At 38.0% G+C, this 14,288-nt stretch overlaps 1 protein-coding gene and 1 long non-coding RNA gene across 2 annotated transcripts in view; both read right to left on the bottom strand.

The window, feature by feature from the left end:
• Positions 1-2,502, bottom strand: part of UNC79 (unc-79 homolog (C. elegans)) — a 100,368-nt gene extending 97,866 nt beyond the window's left edge. Inside the window, exon 1 of the mRNA XM_009895416.1 lies at positions 2,415-2,502. Within this exon, the coding sequence (XP_009893718.1) occupies positions 2,415-2,502 (88 nt within the window). The remainder of the gene's footprint in view (positions 1-2,414) is intronic.
• Positions 2,503-5,913: 3,411 nt separating this feature from the next.
• Positions 5,914-12,314, bottom strand: LOC104295655. The gene is made up of 2 exons (XR_717938.1): positions 12,194-12,314; positions 5,914-6,401 (listed from the first exon to the last, which is right to left on the bottom strand). It is a non-coding gene; the product is annotated as an uncharacterized LOC104295655 (long non-coding RNA).
• Positions 12,315-14,288: the final 1,974 nt, after the last annotated feature.

The raw sequence follows: 14,288 nt of genomic DNA, 5'->3' as shown, positions 1-14,288 counted from the left end.
TACCAGAAAAATTATTCCCCCTTGTTATGTTAACTGTGTTAAGATAATGATAAACAGTAGCACTGAAGTAGAGCTAAGCTGATGTAACTTTGACCTCACACAAAGTGGCTAGAGTTCCTTCTGGTCTCCTACAAAGTGGTTACTATTAAATGGTACACTTGGAAAAACCCTGCAGAGCGTAGGTGTTTATTTGCTGAACTATAACATGGCAATATGGCTTTGAAGGCAACCTCCTACACAGAGATGTGGCTTGTATCTTCCCCATCCTCACTCGCAGCACTTTCCAAAAATCTCACTGCCAGGACGCAAACACCAAGCATTTGGGATAGAAGCACAGAACTGTAGCTACCAGTTCAGGGTGATGCTTTCATCCCTCCAATCTGGCTCTCCAGCTGCTTACACTGTCTCTTGCATCCTCCCTTTCGGTTTGATTCAAAGCTGAACACTAGGGGAAGGAAAGGTTCTGCACTCGCATTGTAAAGGGGCATATAATTCCCAGTGGGAAAAGACTAGGACACTAATTAAAAGAGCACGTGACTGGAAGAGAAGGAGGGAAGGGAAAATGGAGTATTTCTCTATCTGGTACTTCTCCACATGACCCAACATTATTATGGCTCTCTTCATTGCACTTCATTCATTCTTTCTTTTTTGAATCTCACCCACACACATAAGATCCCCCAAATTATTACAGCAAGGTCTATTTGTATAGATTTAAATTGCAAAATACTCAGCAGCTCTAACCTGGTAATTAAAATGTGGCCATCAGCAGAAAAGTAAGACACAGTACTAGAAGCCAAATTTAAAGAGCAGCAGACTGGTTTCATACAGAGATCTAACCAACACAGTTTGAGGAAAAAGGCAGCATGACAAAGGTTGCTCCCCCGCTCTACATGGATGCAATCTCTGCCAAGGGCAGTCGGGGAATAGTAAGTATTTAAGTAAACCAAGAATTTAGCTCAATCAGTTACTTTGGAGAACAGTTTTATGGATCTGAAGATAGACAGGAGAGGACAAGTCACTTACAACTGTTCTTTAACAGGTAACAGTAATGGAGGAAAAAGGAGTTTAATGCAACATTCTGTTCTTAACCCAAAGAGGACCTATTGCACATACGTATGAAATACATCTTAGTAATTTTTATTTGCCTATGGTTATTAGACCTGTCAAAGGTAACAGAGAAAACATCATTGCAATGTCTTACAAGGGACTATTTTACGTGGGGAAACTGAGGTACAGAAGAGTTAAGGGATTTCTCCAAGATCACTAACTGGTAGAGCCAAAAAATGTACGTAACAAATTTCCATAAAAATCTTAATCTCAAAACACTGGACCATGCTTCTTTCCATGTTCTAACAGCATCTTCTACATGCTTAAATGGCACCAGTATTGAACTCTTTACAAAGTTGTTCATGTTTTTCCATAAAGGTCTGGAATACAGATAAGGAGGAGACATTCTCACAGAATCACAGGATGGCTGATGTTAGAAAGGACCTCTGGAGATCATCTTATCCAATCCCCCTACTCAAAGAAAGGCCAACTAGAGCAGGTACTCAGGACCTTCTCCAGCTGTGTTCTGAGCATCTGCTAGGAAGAAGAAACTGAAACCTCTCTGCCAAACTGTTCCAGTGTTTGATCACCCACACAGTAAAACGCTTGTCGGTTAAAACTGACTTTTAATATTGATCCTAATGCTTCAATCAGCAGAACATGGTTAAATTTCTCACTACTACTAAAATCCCATCAGGCTTTTTATCAGGTACACAAATGAGCATTCAGAACACACCTCAGGATTCACATTCTGCAGGGATTATGAAATTATGTAATCACATGACACCCTCAGCGCAGAAAGAAAAAAGAGAGAGATAAAAAGCCAGGCACTGCCAGATTCAGTCTTAACACTTATGGACAGGAGACATTACAGGTGCAGCTACTTAGCACAGAACTTAAAGAGAAAATGCCGAGAAGAGAGAGAGGGAGAAAAATCAGAAATTCATCACAACATCATTACATTAAGAAGAGTCATTCTTTTACATCCGGATTTAGTCCAGGTGCAATAGCAACGTGCAAGTTTTGCACCTATTGTTTCAGGATCAGTTTCTCCACTGATTCTGTATTCAAAACTCCCACTGCTGGCACTGAAGGTTCTACAAGTCTGAAAAGAGTATCTGCCTTAAAGAAGCTAAGCTTCACCCTTTAAATTAAGGAAGAATTCACACAGTAACAGAGCATAACAAATAAATTATAATTATTTCTCTTATAGTAACGTGGAATTATTTTACCTATATACATACAGAAGATTGATGTCCCATTACCATTCTATGCCAGATCAAACTTTGACTCCTACAGTCTGATACTATTATAGCAGTGCACCATGTTTTCTGAGACATAATAATACTAGAATGAGTTCTACTTACATATAGCCATAGGCAGAAAGGATGTGCTGAGATACTCTATAATATCCTTGTGCAGAAATGGAGGAAAGGTAGCTAGTGTTGAAATCATTGTATAGGGTAAAGTACTCAAAATATCGTCATTGAGAAAAGGAAGTAAGCATGTAGTAGTGTAAAAAATTGATTGCCCAAGATCTGTTGAATAAAATGAAATAAATACAGAATCATTACAATGGAAAAATATGTACTTTTTAGTTTACAAAACTATTAAAAAAATTACATTTAAATTCAAGTTTTTCCCTCAAAGCAATTTGGGCAGTTAATCACTACAGACAAGAGACTTCACCCATCGTTTTTAAGCCTGTCCTAAAATAGAGGGAAATGGCTGTTCAAGAGTACTCAGAAGAGTTTGGCGAGAATATGAATACTACAGCCAGTAAAATCATTGATTAAAAGTAATGTTGATTTTAATCATACAGCGATTAACATACAATGGCCTGCATTTAAGCAGGAGATGTTATTAGAATCAGAATTTGATATGCACTTTGGTATTGAAAGGCTTGCTTTGGCAAAAAGCATTCTAGTCTTTATTAGCCATAGAAAAATAAGATTTTGATCTTAATTGCCCACAAGAGAGCAGCAAAGTAACCCCCACATAGAGACTACAGGAAACGCCACTGTATTTTTCAAACATGATTAAACTATGGATCTTGTTTTCCTGGGAAGCCACTGAGACCAAAAATGGCCAAGGCTTAAAAGGAAAGGAATAGTTATCAAGAATTTCCATACTTACTTTGATTAATTACATTCTAACTCTTTGGAACGGAAACTTAAGAAACATACAACATTTCAAGATCCATAGGGAAGGAACAGGTTAGTGTGTATCTGGGCACTGTGGCATCTTTATGCCCTCTTCCAGATGAGGAATTGAGCTGGGATCAACAACCCCCAAGAAAGGTTACAGCACCCAACGAACCACAAGTTTGAACATGTACGACGATCCCAATACATCAGAAGGCCTTTCCCCTGCAGGAACGGGATTCCTTTTGTTGTTCATTCTGTAATCTTAAGTATGTTACACAGGCCTTCAGTCTCATCTGTACAACTAGGATGATTTAAAACTGCCTTTGTAAAGTGCTCAGGGATCTGTAGCTGTAAACATCATGAGTCATAGTAAGAATTCAAATTAGCACTCCATTTCAGTGGTTCTGGCAAGTCTTCTATGCAAGGGTCTAACCAGACCATTAACGCTAGAGAGTGTTTCTCTCTTGCAACACATATTTACCAGCTAAGCAGTGAGAGTTTTGTATAATCTGATTGGACCAAAGCTCAGGACTGCCTAGCACATCAGTTGTACTTACCCAAGCAACATTTGACTGTTCTGATTAAAAAAAAATAAATATTGCTTTTAGTCAAATGCTAAGCTGAGGGAGAAATAAACGACAAGTTGTATGGCAAAATTTAATTCTCCGTACACAGAACCATAGTAAATAGCAAGTGACCTCCCCCTGCCCCAAGCATAAGTCAACCAAATTATTCCTGGCACATATTTATCTAAACTGTTCTTAAAAATCTGGAAGACAGTTCATTCCTTCTCCTGGCAATTCATCCTAGTGCTTAACCATCTTCATCATAAAAAGGCCTTTAAAAAAAAAAAATTAAATAAAATTCCAACGCTGCAGTACTTATCCTGATCAACTGTAACCACAAATAGTTTCGTTTATTTCTCCTTGCAGCAACCTTTACATATTTGTTTATGATAATCATGTCTCTCTTCCATTTTTGTCTAAGCTAGACAAACCAAGTTCTTTCCTTTTTTCCCCTCACTGTTCACATTTTCTAGACCTCAAATCATCCTTGTTCCTTTTTCCTGGATTCCTCCCAAATGGTCCATGTCTTTTTTGAAGCCAGATGGACAAATCTGAAAATATTACTCCAGCTGAGGCTTTGCTAGGGCTGTTAGAATGGTAAACAAAATGCTTTGGGTGTCTCATACACAAAACACCTGTTTACATATTGCTAGAATAATGCTAATATATTAGTGAATTATGGTCTGCCTCTGATCTACTGCTGTAGATCTCTGCACCCAAACTTCGGCAGTATGGCTTTCAAGCTAGTATTTCCCCCATTTCATTTCTGCCTTTGATTTCTCTTGCTTAAACACAGTATTTTACATTTCTCCTTTGAAGATGTTTCAACACAGAACACAACTTGCCAAGATTGTTTTGAATCTGACATCTTTCATACAAAGGACATGCTATTTGCCATCTTGATATCCCCTGCAAATCAAAGCGCGCTCTCATTTCTATCACCCAAGTAAAAAAATTAAAATATTTAATAACACTAGACCGAGCACAGGCTCCTGTAAGATTCCTATTGGTATACCCTTCCAGCTGACAAGAGCCACTGGTAATTACTCCTGGAGTGTTTTCCTCACTCAAGTGGGGACTATATGTCCCAGATTGCCTATTTGGATGTCAAGTGACACAGCAACAAAAGCCTCACTAAGGACAGGAAAACCCCACCAGGAGAGCCATTGTGCTGCCATAAAAGGAAATTATGTTTGCTCAATGTTATTTGTTCTTTACAGGTCTCCATCGGTTGTTAATTATCACCATGATATCTATTTAGAAAAAGATTGTTTTGATAATTAACTCCACCATTTTTGGAAACTGAAGTTAAGTCGACAAGTCTATAATTTGTTAGCAGCCCCCCTCTTACAAGATCGTGCCATTTGCTAGTGCAGTAGTCTGATTCAAAACATGCCACTGCCAACTCAAAAGGAATTCAGCATTTAACAGAAACAACTTTATCCTAAAAAATTTCAGCAGTGTATCAGATTGACAACAATCTTCCTATACTGAAATGTGTACGCAATAGACCCTGAGACCATAGTGAAAATTAATATTTGGCCTGTGGAACACAGGGAGAACACTGTGCTCCTGAATCCCGTGTATCAGATTGACAACAATCTTCCTATGCTGAAATGTGTACGCAATAGACACTGACACCATAGTGAAAATTAATATTCAGGGGAGAACACTGTGCTCCTGAATCCCAGTATGGAGAGCCACAGATTAACAAGCCAGACATATGCAGAACTTGAGGGAAAACAATATAAATACAATTCAGTCACAAAATAATCTTGCAATTAATTAATTCAAAACATAAGAAAATATGGCTTTTCTGTACATCAGACAGAGATACTGCCATCTTTCTACTCAGGAAGATTTTAAAGCCATCTCAAATCACCATTACCATGTTTTTTCCTCAATTAAATGTATACTGTGTTCTATTTAGAGATGGACCTTCACCAAAACACTCAATCTGCATATTCATTATAGGCCAGAAATAGAGCCGTCGCAAAGAGACTGAAGATATCCCAGCAGATTCAAATTCAAGATCTGGATTTTTTTAGACCCATCTGTATTATTTTTGTTACATACCATTGTATTTTAGTTACGTATCACCAGCATGTCACTAAAAAACCAGACAATCTCAGAATTCAAACCCAAATCCACAGTTAGCAAAAAAAATCTTTTATTTAAAAAGTCAAACCAAACACTTGGATATAAACGCATCCCAGGAGATTTGAATTCCAGATCCAGGTCAGTTTAGGCCCATCTCTTCAAATGCATTTATGCATCATTCACGGATTCACAGCACGGAAGTTAAGCGTACTGGAAGGGTTCAAGGGCCTGCTTACCATGTTGACCATGTTGTAGCAAGGGAACTAGATCCAGCAGTGTCACCAGTGTCACGTAAAGTCCTTGATAGTCCAAAGATGGGTAGTCTGATAACTGAGCATCACGACTTTGCTGGCCACGTTCAGATGGAGCATCTCGCAGGACGCTGTAAAGGAGGGAGCGAGTAACAGTAGGGTTGATGGAACTGACCTGTGGTCTTAGAGATGGGGTGAGTGGGAATGGCACAGGAAAAAGACACATGGTCATGGGCACTGTCAAATTGGAGGCATCTTGATTCTCCTTCTTCCCTGTGCGGGACAAAATGCTGTTGGGGGGACAAAGAAAAAAAAGAGACAACAAAGACACAAAGAACAGCACATTACATTGAAATGACACTATAAAACAAATAATAAAACACCAGATACATCCCACATAAGATGCAATCGCTACCAAAACCAGTGCGTCTACAAATCTAGCAACCATTCGCTTTCATGCTTCAAGATAAGAGAATTACAAATTGACATCTAGGAAAATTTCATTGCATCTCATGTGTTATCTGGTTCATAAGGAGCAAAAATATAAAAATGCATGTTTCAGTGCCCTACCCATGTTTCACAGTTAAGAAAATTCTGAGAATTAGAAGTGTTTGCTATGGAAAAACAGCTGCGTCAAAATAGGCTGGTATTTCGCTCTGAGATTTTGAGGATTTTGAGAGATTTATTCCCCCCGCCCCCTATAATCTTTTGAGCCAACTGACTGAAAACATGCAAAATATAGGTGTGGCACTTGCAGAAACATGTTTTAGCAAAGAATAAACATGTGTGTTTGTTAAGATAGTCTTAAAAATCACATGTTTATTGCATTAAAATAATGTCTGTATGTATTTTATGATACTGTTTCATGACCACTCACTCAGTATCATTTGAGATAATGAAGTTTAAACAGGCACATGGATTTAGAAATAATATAATATTTCTAAAATGTTAACTAAACTACATTTGGAAAAGTTATAAAATAATATATAGTAGATGGTCTTTAGCATATGTTTGTGAGCTAATGATAATGGTTGTTTATGTGTGTTTTTAATTTTGCCCATGTTTGGGGAGGAAACACTTTACTTTATGAATACAAACACTCCTTGTGTAAATAGTTACCTTCAAAAATCTAAGGGCTAAGCAAGCAAGACCAATTATGTAACTGCAGATCAGACAGTATGTTACCATACATTCCTGCTTTTTTTTCCTGCTGTTACTTACGTTATTATTGAACAAAACTCACTATAAATTAAAGGAGAGATAACTTCAAAAAATAAAAAGGATTTAGTGGGAATCAAAATAGAGGCTATATGTCAACCAGCTTGTTATGTCGTTTTAAGAATGTTGTACATGGTAGTAAGCATGTTAATCTAATTTATTAAAAAATAAACCCCACTATTTTAAATAGAAATAAATTGTCACTTAAGCATTGTTATATTTTAGTTATCAGGCAATTATAAGGTTAGTTCATAATCTTCATATGTGCCTATAAAATATAATACACCTTTTAAATATATTAAACCACGTACAATGCTTTGTTTTTTTTTAAAGCACGTTTTGTACCTCTCAGTGGTTGGGATTTCCAAAAGCAGCTGCTGTTAGTTTAACTCTGTTCCCAAAGTCAGTGCTAAAACTTATAAAAGACAAGTCAGTGGCATTAAAATTTCCACTGACTAATGAAGAACAGAGTTATGTAAAGAGGGAGAACCCCTGGAAACCTCTGTCCTCTTTAACAATACAGAAGTCCCTATCATATAATCCCCTTAGAACAGATATATCTTCCCTCATAAGTCAATTCAACAATTTACACAAGTAAGCTAAACTCTTGCTAAGGTGCTTATAAGAGAAAGTGTCATTCATTTGCCATATATATAAAACACTTTTACAAGTACAGTTCTATGCCAAGTGGCTACTATCACAACACACTTGCAGTCAGAGATGACAGACATAGTCTGTTTTAAGAAATTAAAAACTTTTTTTTTTCCTCCTTTTTTATTGTGCCTTACATATTTGGCAGATTATTTTGGTTTCTGTTACCCAATGTCCAGTACAAGAAACGTGGTGACTGTCATAACAGTGTTTATGAAATTGTATCAGAAAATCACCTAAGATCTAATATGACTTTAAAAACAAATGATCAGAGTGCTGATTCCTTTTAATTTGCTTGATGTTCATTTGCCATCCTTTGCAGCTCCTGTTTAGAGATATGAAGGTACTAAATCATACCCCTTCCCTGATTACCAACAGATGATACCAATTACCCATCCCTTTACTTGCCAACACATCACTTCAAGCACACTTATTTCCAGAAAGGATATTACTGTATTAATTAATCCTTTGGAAAGTGTAAGATAGTGATGCAGAGCTTAAACTATAGGCTTCCCTTCCTTTTAATGCAGAGCTATGGCCCATGTATGGATCAGAGGCCAAAACACACCACATTGTATCTTGATCAGGGCATCCTTCTGTTCACTTCAGGAACAGCAATGAGGCCATATCCAAGTTCCAGCTGCAACCATGCCAAATTTAGGAAAAAAAAAAAAATACCAAACTTCCAGACCTAGGCTTTTGCCTGAGCCATATGTTTTAAAAACAAAAAACAGAAGTGTCAAAATGAAAAATCCAGGAAGTCCCCTGAGACCAAGATACAATGATTGCAGTTTACTCTTGTTTCTGCTCAAACCAAGTACTGAGAACCTGGAGTGTCTGCAGATCGTAATTCCATACTGAACTTGCTCCATGACAAGTGACAAAGCTACCAGGGCCTGTTTCAAGATTTGTACATCTTTGCTGCAAACCTATCCCAAAACTACTGCCTTCCAGGAAAGGTTTCCTAAAATTCCTGCAAGAGAATTGCATCTCACCAAGGCAGCAAAACAAGCTTGACCATTAGTTAGCCACTGGGCATTTACGATTATTGCTTATGTAAAACATTTTACTTAGAAATATACATGGAGAATTTTCTCCAAGAAAGTGTGAAAGAATGAGCTGTCCTGCAAGATGTTTATTAAGTCTCAGATCATTCCTCAAACGAGGGAGAAAACACTGAAAATGAGCAGGGCATGAAACAAATTCATGCTGTAATGTAAAGAAATGCTTTTGCCCAAAGAGAAAATTAAGGAAGAACTAAATGAATCAATGTGCTATGCATTGTGTATGGTGATTTTATGTGATGTTTGTTCATAGAAATAAGGAATTTAATTTTTTCAGCCATTCCACATTAGTTCCCCCCACCCCGGAGCTTGTGATTTATTGAGGCTATGTACAGAGCAAAGAAGCAAATTAATCCCTTGTGCAATCCAACTATAGCTAGCAGAATGACACCAGATATGAATGTGATCCAAAACAGTGGGCACGCCCCACTGAAAAGAACACAGTCAATGTGTCCGTAACATGGAAAGGTAAAAAGTATAATAAAGAGTAAAAGCTACACCTTAAAATCCAATCATCATAAGGAATTTCTCTGGCTAATCATTATTCCTCAGTGTTTCCTGTGACTACATATGTTTATCAAGAAATGTTTGTCCTAAAAAAATTCAGCTGCAAGGAAAGTACGCATCAAACTGGGAAGTATTTTTTAAAGTTATTTTAAAATAGTAGATGATCATAAGCAACCTATTCTGAAGGCCAGACCCAAAATCTCCAGAAATCAACAGGCATTTTTGCTACTGTTTGATCAGTACTCTCTTAGCAGCCCAAATTCATTGCATATGCTCTGTCTCAAGCTAGAAAGGTTATTCTCCGCCATGTACTTCTATTATTGATGTTAAACCTTGCACAATGGAGTCTCAGTGTAGGAGGCAGAAAGAAGACTCAGCATGCAGAATATTCAAAGAAATTTCTGAACATGCTCTTCAGAAAGGTTCTTAACCAGTCTGTTTAGGTTTAGGGTAAATCTTGCAGTGATCTGCACACAGTAGGTAGGAGTTTCCTTCTTTCCATCTGCCACACTAAATACAGGGTGCGTTTTGTTTTGCTTTTTTAACCAGCTTCTTTCTTAGTATCAGCAAGTGTATAAACTTACACTGGTTCAACCATAGCACTCAGGCTTTGACCAACAGTTCAAATTTCCCTGTTACGGCATTTAGAATGTGGATTTGACCTTGCTGAGTATCAGAACTCAGCCCACTTAAATTTAGATCCAAGTCCTGGCTTCAATTTCTGGTGCCCTTTTAGCTCTGAGGCTGATCAGATCCCAGATCGTGAAGGACAAAGCCATTTGTGTAGACCTGCATATCAGATATGAGCATCACTTCTGCCCCATGAGGTTCAGCGTTACCAACAACAGGATTTTGGTTCAGTCCCATTCTGAACATGAAATAAAGAAATGGAGTTGCCCACTTGTGCAATTGCTGTCCTGATTTCTGATCTGCTCTCATAGTCGCTAAGTATAAAGCTCTTTCAGTAAGCCCAGAAGCATCACTGCTCATGGAGTGTGAAGAATTTGTCACACAGGACATGTCAGCTGTACTGCTTAGAAAGATGAAGACAACAGGGCTGTATAAAGACACTTTCTTTAAGCAGGAGATGCTAAATCTATCCTGTCCCAATGGACCTCTACCCAAAAAGAAATGGATGTCATTATAGCACTTGGTAGTTACAGCTAAGAGAGAAAATGTTCAGAATCAAGTCCAACTTTCTTGCTTTAACAGCTTAAAGGCCCACAGCATCTAAACAGAGGCTGTTTCATCATACTTAAATGCAATTTGTGTGTTGTGCAAATAATCCATCAAAACAGCCTGATGTGGGAACACAGACACAATTCAGAGGTATCTTTAGTGAGTGTTTGAACTGCTGCAATTAAGATAAAATTTAATTTATTAATCTTTTAAAAAAAAGTCCTCTGGTGGCCATAAGTTTCATCAACACTTTAAATGATGAAGGAAACAAATTTCACAATGGTTATATAATTCTACTCTTGAAATTTTCCAAATTAAGCAGGAGGTTGTTAAGTTTGCAGTGAACAGGTGTTCCACTGATAATGACTACTTCTGTCTCTGTATCTTTCTTTCTTATAAATAGGGTCAAGATTTTTGATACATCCCATGCGCTTTAAATGAATGTTAGAATGAACTACTGTCATTCTTTCAAGTTTAAATTCTTGCTTCTTCACTTGTGTGCATCACAGGGGTATGTATACAAATATATGGGGTAATTGTATTTTGTTAATGTTTCCTCATCCAATAAGGCAAACAGCTGTATTTGTAAATATTTCCAGATATAAATCAGGAAGCTATGCATAGAAAGGTAGCTTTAACTGCATTTTTCTGGGTATGAAAATTAGCACCAGCACAAACCTGGGCAGAAAAAAAAAAAAAAAAAAAAAAAAAAAATCACCTCTTCACTGTCAAAAGCCACTTTAAAAACAGTTTGAAAAGATGAATCCACTAGGTAGCGCTGCGGAATGTGTCAGTCCTAATTAAGTCTCACAGTTTTTTGTATCTTTTTAGCAAGAAAAGAGGTAGTATTTCCTATTCAAAATGTATTCTGTAATCATATGGTATTTTGCACTATATATTTTTACTAAATATTGGACTAAATCAAAACCCCAAGGCAGAACAATTATGACCTGCTGTTGCCATCCAAATTCAGATCTGTATACTAACTTTGTGTCTACTCGTATTATTACGAGGGACTGAACCAGAACCCAAACCTGAGAGTTAGCTGAACTATGGCACAGAAAGAACCTAGTCCTGCTTGTCTGGCTCATCGCTCTAGGATCCTGAGGCACCCGGACTGTCAAGGAGGTGATGAGTATACACATCTAGAACTCTATAGGTCACAAACTCTTTTCTTCACAAGTTCAGCATGCTTGTGCATGCAGTTCAGTCTTAGGAGGGCCAAGCAAATGTGTAATCAACCAAGTTTATTTTAGAATCAGCCACTCAATAAGCAGCTCAACTGGGCAAATTGGGCAACAGCCACTGAAGAGATTAATTCATAACATTCTTTTCTTAAATTATGCTCTGACTCCTTTTGGCTGAGCATTGACCCATTAAATATTGCAACCAATTCAAAGTCAATCAATACCCCCTGCAATTCTTTAGCTCTTTTTTCTTCAAGAGCATTAGTTAAAACTTACCTCAATAATGTCTGAGAAAAGTATTTCAGAGTATTTGCAATGTCAGTTCCAGAGGGCACAGGGTAAATATTGTGGAGAACCCGGTTGTGGTATTCCTGAAGGTAACGGATTTTGGAAGCAACTACATAAAAGATAAAAAACAAACACAGAAACTTTCATTTAGGTTTTCTTGTAGACTCGTGACAGAATCACATCTTTTCCTACCACTTCTGACTATTTTTTTATTTAAGAATGATACTGTAAAAAAAAAAAAAAAAAAAAGAAAAACAAAACCAGAAAAGAAAGTCTCTCCATTCCTTCTATTTTGACTGAATAAACTAAACACTCCCGTGCAAGAGTGCCAAGGGGAAGGCACAGAAGTGAATGCCTGCATCTGTTAGACCAACTTAGTGATAGCAAATTAAAAGAAAAAAAAAATAAAACAAAACAACAAAAAATCTGCACTTCTTACATGTCTCCAAGGATATCAAGATTCATTATAAATGAATGAGTCACTGGATCACAGGAGGTTCATGTGAGGCAGATAAGTATTTCTACAGCCAAAGCAGAGATAAGACAGAGAGGGCTTATGTGATTTACTTCAGGCCATACATTTACTTTATGCAAGGAACTAAAGATTTGAAGAGATCTGTACTGCTTATTTAAGTGTCTTAGGAAGTCTGATCAAGCAGGTGAGGGGATTTCAAAGAGCAGCAGGAGCTCTACATCTTTACCGAAAAGATTTTTTTGTTGTTTTAGAAATACCAGTGGGTTTGTTTTCCAATCGAGATCCTTGTTCACCATTGTGAAAAAAAGTGATTACCCACCATAGCTGCAATGCCTTACACCGCTTGCATGGCACAAGACAGTCTCATACAGAGACACCCGAGCACACTCTCAACTCTTTTTTGCTCTGCCCAGGCTGATCAACTCCGCTGAGAAACAGAGTGCATTGGCCGTGGCAGAGGGCTGCACCCGCTCAACTGCGCTTCCAGCTGGACTGCTCAGCGGTTGTTCACAGCACCGCTCTGTGCGGACACAGCCTCAATGAAAGCAGAGCTGGCTGGGAACTCTTAATCATGTTAAAAGCGCACCAAGACTGTGAAATAGGCAGTCTGAAGGGGAGATGCTTCTGAATGACTTGAGCCCTTGAGCGTATGGATTATGACAGTCTTCCACCACACCAAGGTATACTTTGTTCCCCTCAGGGCTCCTTCAGTATAGAAGATAAATCATGCTCCCTAAATGAGCAATTAGTCAATATTTTGTTTTATTCTCATTGTCAAATGCCATTTGTTAAAGAATGAATACCATTCCTCTGCTGAACAGAAAGGCAGTAACTTCCCGAGAGACATCCCTATGCCCTTCACTGCTGCTGTATCTGAACATTTTATGAGCATTCCTATTTTTTTCTATATCATTGACAAGTTGAATGATAAGGGGTGACATTGTATCCATACTACAGAAAAAGACTGAAGGACAGACACCAAAAGCAAAGTGTCTGCAGCTGCTGTGGGAGGCTCAGCTTGAGATACCAAGAGCCGTTTTGCCAGAACAGACAGCAGCACATACTGGACTTTACAACCAGTGAACAAAAGTATCTGTGAGTGCTCAGTGACACAAAAAATGAGGTTTGACAATTTCAAGTCAGTTATCCATAAAGTGAGGAAGACTCAAATAACCATCAGGTAAAGAACAGTTTGCTTGAATTGCGTGACAAGAAACCCAGTCTTTCTGCGCTCAACTGCTCACCGTGATCATCCTTTCTCCATTTTCCTGCTGGACTGACCATACCCTCACAGTTTCTGCAGCAAGCGAAGCTTCTACAGACAAAAGTCCCCCTCACGATAATACCCTGCTTCATCACAGGGAGGAAGCCCACCATCTGACTGAATAGGGCTGGGGTCAATGGGAAAACAGCAAGTAAAAATGCAACTAGGGACACTCTCATCATGCATATGGAAAAGTAATAAACTAAGGATGCATAAGCAACTTTAGTTATATTTCCTCACTTTTAAGTGTTTTACTTCTCAAATTTCTTTTAAGGTGATGTTAATGGATAATTAAAATCAATCACTACTTCCCCCCCTTCCCCCAACCAACTGAAATCAGAATT

This window comes from Charadrius vociferus, unplaced genomic scaffold (genome assembly GCF_000708025.1).
Source record: "Charadrius vociferus isolate BGI_N301 unplaced genomic scaffold, ASM70802v2 scaffold140, whole genome shotgun sequence".
Taxonomy (NCBI): Eukaryota; Metazoa; Chordata; class Aves; order Charadriiformes; family Charadriidae; genus Charadrius; species Charadrius vociferus.
Note: the sequence above shows the minus strand (reverse complement) of the source record. Positions and strands in the feature narration are given on the sequence as shown.